The following is a 6081-nucleotide window of genomic DNA, read 5'->3' on the forward strand; positions in this document are numbered from 1 at the left end:
ATACTCCACCCCTTCTCCCACAGTGGGTGGGAGGTGCTGGGAGTGAGGGGGAGGAGCTGATCTGTGGGGCTGCCGGTGGGTGCCGAACACCCACTATTTTTTTCCCATGGGTTCTCTGCCACCCCTAGCCCACTTCTGCCCTGGGCTTTCGCTTCCTCCCCAACCGGTGGGATGGGCAGGCGGGTTGCTTCATCCTCTGGTGAAAAACTCCCCTGGCCCCAGAGCAGGGACTTCGGCTTCCCCTTTCCAGATCTGAAACCGGTGCCCAGCCTATCCGCTATGCCCAGGGAAAGAGACCCCTGGCTCCCTTTGCCAGCTCTGGGAGGGGAGTAGGGCTAGTGAGTCAGAGTGGCGGGCTGGGAGCCAGGACTCCTGGGTTCTGTTCCCAGCTCTGAGAGGGGAATGGGGTCTAGTGGTTAGAGCGGGGGGGGGGGCTGGGAGCCAGGACTCCTGGGTTCTCTTCCCAGCTTTGGGAGGGGAGTGGGGTCTGGTGGTTAGAGCAGGGAGGGTCTGGGAGCCAGGACTCCTGGGTTCTATCCCCAGCTCTGAGAGGGGAGTGGGGTCTAGTGGTTAGAGCAGGGGGGGCCTGGGAGCCAGGACTCCTGGGTTCTATCCCCAGCTGTCTCACTGATTCACCATGTGATGGTGGACGAGTCTCGCCTGTTCTTTTCTCTGTAACAAACACCCCAGATGGCCACTGGGAGCGCCAGAGCCACAGCCCCGCCCACTAAAAGACATGGTGCCGCCCATGGGAGGAGCTTACCAAGCCCTGCCCACTAAGTGGCAGGACTCCGCCCAGGGGTGGGGCTTGCAGAGCTCTACCCCACTGGCTGTTCCATCCAGGTGCCGCCCCCCAGTGCTAAAGTCACACCCGCCGCCTTTGGTCTTTCATAGAAACCCAAGCCACTTTCGCAGCTTTATTCGCCTTTTTTGGGAGAGGCTATTGCCGAGACGGCGGAAGGATACAAAGCTCAGGGAGAGGGCAGGGAAGTTCTGGCCTGTAACACAGAGCATGACTTTCAGGATGCTTATTGGAGGGACTATTTTTGCTGGCGTTCATCTGCCGGGGATAGGATACAAAGGAGATAAGGGGACGATCTCTACTTGTTCGGTGGACTGGACTACTTCTTTTGAGTGGAAGAAGACAGAAGGGGGCGTAATAAGGCCCAGCCCTTGTATTTAAAGGGCACAACTTTCCCATGTGTGTTTCAGGGACTATATTTTGTGGTGGAAGGCCACAAAACAGAGTGCAAGAAGATGACAAAGGAAGTAGTCCCGCTACCTGAATATGATGGAGCTTGATTTTCAGATTTTTAAGGGGCTATTTTACCTTTTGTTGTTTGGCGGAAGGACACACACAAGTAATGGAGGAACGTCACAGGGCTTCTGTACGAAAAGGGCCTGGTTTTCAGCTATTATTTTTTTGAGGGACTATTTTTTTGGCAGAAGGACACACAATCAGTATATATTGAAAATAGATCCGGTTCCTGTATAAAAAGGGTCCAGTTTTGAGGGACTACTTTTGTGGTGGAAGGATACTCGGTAGCTGTCCTTTGAAAATGGAGCCGGCTCCTGTGTAAAGTGGGCTGGGTTCCCAGAATTCTTTTTTTTTTGGACAGACTACATTAATTGGTGGAAGGATACACCAACCAATGGGGTGGTCAATGTAAAAAAAGTAGATCTGAGCCTTCTGTATAAAAAGAGCCTGGTTTTAGGAATCACTCCACCCCAGTCTGAAAATCAGGCCCCAAAATGGTGGCCAGGTGGTGGTATCCATGGCAACCACCATGGCCACAACCTTGTAACAGCCCCGCCCACCCTGTGGGGTGGTGGCCAGTGAGTATCACTGAGTTCCTGCAGCATGGAAAAGGGGCGTGGCCTGTTATTGCTCCGGTGTGGCCAATGAGGGCAAGAGTTCCCAGCATGCTCCTCTGCAGTGTGACCCGTAAAGTCCCGGCATGCACTGCTCTGGCATGGTTCATGGGCTCCCAGCATGCACTGCTCTGGCGAGGCTCTGGGGTCCCAGCATGCACTGCTCCAGTGTGGCCCATGGGATCCCAGCATGCATTGCTCCGCCATGTCCCATGGGCTCCCAGCATGCACTGCTCCAGCACGGCCCTGGGCTTCCAGGATGCACTGATCTGGTGCAGCTCTGGGCTCCCAGCATGCCCTGCTCGGTGCCATCCCACAGCTGCCCCCCACCCCTCATGGGGCCCTGGCCCCTTCCCCCTGCCCGTCACGGCTGCATCATCCGCAGCTCAGAGGAGGTGGTGGAGCCCAGCGAGCGGTTGCTCCGGCGCCCGCTGCCGGAGCCCAGCGAGTCTTCGGCCATGGCGGCCTCCAGCCAGCGGGCGCGGCTGCTGCCCCGCAGCCCCTCCTGGAAGCGGCGGCCCAGGAAGGCGTAGAGCAGGGGGTTGAGGAAGCAGCCCAGGCAGGTGAGGCTGAAGGCCAGGGAGGAGCCCACCTGGAAGGCCGCACGGTTTCTCGGCGACCTGTGCAGGAAGTTGAAGACGTGGTAGGGCAGCCAGCAGAGGAAGAAACTCAACACCACGGCAGCTACCACCTTGGCCGTACGGTTGGGCCGGCGGCCCCGGTGCCCGGCCCGCAGCATCACGACCACGTGGCAGGCCGTGATGACCAGCAGCGGCGCCAGAAAGCCGGCCACGAACCGCACCACGATCAGGGCCTGCTGCCGCACCACCCTCGTCGCCTCATCCCCGAAATTGTTGATGCAGAAGCAGCGCTCGCCCCGGCAGGTCACCTGCCGGAAGACCAGGTAGGGGGCCGAGAAAGCCCCGGCCAGCAGCCACGCCACGGCGGCCGCCCCCCAGGCCAAGCGCGGGGTGCGGAACCGCTGGGCCCAGACGGGCCGGGCCACCAGCAGGCAGCGATCGGCCGAGATGAGCGTCAGCTGGAAGACGCTGGCGAACATGCTGAGGAAGAGGAGGGAGTTGACGGCTTTGCAGAGGAAGTTGCCGAAGGCCCACTGATTGCCCGCGGCGGTCTTGGCGGCGTAGAAAGGCAGCAGCAGGGAGTAGAGCAGGTCGGCCAGCGCCAGGCTCAGGAACCAGATCGAGTTGATCGTCCGGCGCATGCGGAAGCAGGTGACCCAGATCACCAGCCCGTTGCCTGCCATGCCCAGCAGGGAGGAGACCACGAAGATGGCCACCGAGATCTGGGCGAGGACGTTGGAGGTGGGCGTGGTGCTGTTGTTGGCCACGGGTGAGGTGGCGTTGCCGGAAAGCTGAGGAGAAGTGACCGCTTTAGCACGTGGCCCGGCCGGTGCCCCTCACTCCCAACTAGGACTGCCAGGCGTCCGGTTTTCTCCCTGCCTGCCCCAGCGCTGCACAGCTCCCGGAAGCGACCTCCATATCCGGCTCCTAGGCGCAGGGGCTGCCAGAGAGGCTCCGTGCGCTGCCCCTGCCCCGAACGCCGGCTCTGCAGCTCCCATTGGCCGGGAACTGCGGCCAATGGGATCTGCGGGGGCAGTGCCTGCAGGAACCACGTCCAACGGGAGCTGCGGGGGAGGTGCCTGCGGGAGTGGGCAGTGCAGACCGCACAGGGCCGCCTGGCCGCCCCTGTGCCTAGGAGCCGGACATAGCGGCCTCTTCCCGGAGCAGCGCGGAGCCGGGGCAGGCAGGGAGCCTGGCTTAACCCAGCTGCGCTGCCTGAGGTAAGTGCCGCCCGGCCGGATCCTGCACCCCAAACTCCTGCCCCAGGTGGGAACCCCCTCCAGCACCCTAACTCCCTCCTGCACCCTGCCCCCCCCCCCCCCCCACCCCCAGTCCTGAGCCCCCTCCCACACCCTAACTCCCTCCTGCAACCTGCACCCCCCACACACCCCACCCCCAGCCCTGAGCCCCCTCCTGCACCCTAACTCCCTCCTGAAACCTGCACCCCCCGCACACCCCACCCCCAGCCCTGAGCCCCCTCCCGCACCCTAACTCCCTCCTGGGGCCCGCATTCCCTCCCGCATCCCTTCCCACACCCCAACCCCAGCCCTGAGCCCTGGCCTGCACCCTGCACCCCCTCCCTCTGCCCCAGCCCAGAGCCCCCTCCTGAACCTCAAACCCCTCATCCCCGGCCCCACCCTAGAGCCCACACCCCCAGCTGGAGCCTGCAGCACAACCCCCTGCCCCAGCCCAGTGAAAGTGAGGGAGGGTGGGGCCTGGGGGAGAGCAAGCGAAGGAGGGAGGGGGGATGGAGTGCGTGGGGGGCGGGGCCTCGGGGAAGGGGCAGGGAAGGGGACAGGGCTAGTGTGTTCGGTTTTGTGCAGTCAGAAAGTTGGCAACCCTACTGCTGACACGCAGCCCCTCCTATCCCCCCCACCTCTGGCAGTGCCCCCCACTCCCGACCTGCCGCCCCTCCTATCCCCCCCACCTCTGCCAGTGCCCCCCACTCTCAACCTGCAGCCCCTCCTATCCCAGCCCCCCTTCTCCCCCCGCTGTGTGGGTGCCACTCACTCCCGACCCGCAGCCCCTGCTATTCCGCCCCCCCAGACAGCCCCCGGACCTCTTGTCTCAGCAGATTTCTGTTCCTGCGGCACACAGAGCCAGTCCCCGGGGGCGGGGGGGGGGCGGGGACACTAACCCCGGGTTTGTGCTACAGGGCCCTGTCCTTTGGAGAGCCACGCAGCCCCTCCTGAGCCGCGGCTACGGGAGTCTCCCAACTCTTCCTCCCCCCAGCTTCAGTAGCATCGACCCCGACTTGTACTAGAGGAAACTGAGGTGAAAGGACTTTCTGGAGGTCACACGGAGAGTCAGAGACAGAGCTGGGGAGAGAACCCAGGAGTCCTGGCTCCCGGACCCCCCTGCTCTAACCCACTAGACCCCACTCCCCTCCCAGAACCGGGGAGAGAATCCAGGAGTCCTGGCTCTTCCGCCATACCCCGTTATACAGTAGCCCTCTTGCTCCATTCACCCCCTGAGCCAATTGGGCTGGTCTCTAGCTGCCCTGCGGGTATTTGCCTGATTTCAGTCATTCCCAGATTCCCGGCCAGCAGGGACCCCTGTGGCTGTCTAGCCTGACCGCCCGATAGCCCAGGCCAGAGGCTGCCCCCCAAACCATCTCCGGAGCCGTTCTTTTAGGAAAACCCCCAGTCTGAACTGAAAATCTGCCGGGGATGGAGGATCCCCCATGGCCCTGGTGCATGGTCCCAATGATTAATTCCCCCCACCCCAGTAAAAACTGACCAGCCCCGATCAACTCTCTGCTCCCTGCATAGGGATGGACGGACGGGGATCACTGCGCCCTGGAGCGTGTCCTGGGCTCAGCACAATAGCTGGAGCTCCTGGCATCGCTCGCTCGGCGACAGGGCTTTGAACCCTCGAATCGTCCTCGGGGCTCTGCTCTGACCCCTCCCCAACTGACTCTGTGCCCCGGAGCCAGACCCAGGGCTCGGCAGCGTCACCCCCAGGTCAGCTCCAGAGGGAAAATCCCCTCCCTGCTCCTCCTCGAGATCCCAGGACGGCGTTAGCCCCAGTCCAGCCGATTCTCTGCCATCGCCCCAGATCTGTTCTGGAGTCGCCGCCCCCCAGGGGAGAGCCCCCGGCTGACGGTTGTGGTTCCTCGCCGCGGGCGGGGACTTGCGGACGTGTTAAAACGCCCGGCGTTTGCCCGCGCGCTCTGGGTCCCTGCCCCGGCCCCCTCGGGATTTCCTGATTTCTGGGCCCTCTGCTGACATTAGCTGGAAGGGTTTGATGTTCCCGGTAACTAGCGCATGCGCAGGGCACGACCCGATCCCCGCGGGACCCCACTGGAGACCCCCGCCCACTTGAGGAGGAGTCCCTGGTTACAGGTACGCTCCAATGCCCTCGCGCTTCACCTGACCCACAGGCTGGCTTGGGGGCCTGACTCCTCTGGGCGTGCCCAGTGCTGGGGCAGCAGCCTGCTGAGAGGGACCCAGGAGTCCTGGCTGCTGCCCCCTATGCACACCCCCACTCCAGTGTTAGAAAAGGTGGGGCCGGGACTCAGGACTCCTGGGTTCTCTCCCTGGCTCTGGGAGGGGAGTGGGGTCTAGTGGCTTAGAGCAGGGGGGCTGGGAGCCAGGACTCCTGGGTTCTATCCCCAGCACTGGGAGGG

General features: G+C 63.0%; 1 protein-coding gene across 1 annotated transcript in view; it reads right to left on the minus strand.

Annotated features, from left to right (window-relative positions):
* Positions 1 to 2236: 2236 nt before the first annotated feature.
* Positions 2237 to 6081, minus strand: part of LOC112122100 (chemokine-like receptor 1) — a 4263-nt gene continuing 418 nt past the window's right edge. Inside the window, exon 2 of the mRNA XM_026659648.1 lies at positions 2237 to 3244. Coding sequence (XP_026515433.1) covers positions 2237 to 3244 — 1008 coding nt within the window. The remainder of the gene's footprint in view (positions 3245 to 6081) is intronic.

Source organism: Terrapene carolina, unplaced genomic scaffold (assembly GCF_002925995.2).
Source record: "Terrapene carolina triunguis isolate 2854851 unplaced genomic scaffold, T_m_triunguis-2.0 Scaffold647, whole genome shotgun sequence".
Lineage (NCBI taxonomy): Eukaryota > Metazoa > Chordata > Testudines > Emydidae > Terrapene > Terrapene triunguis.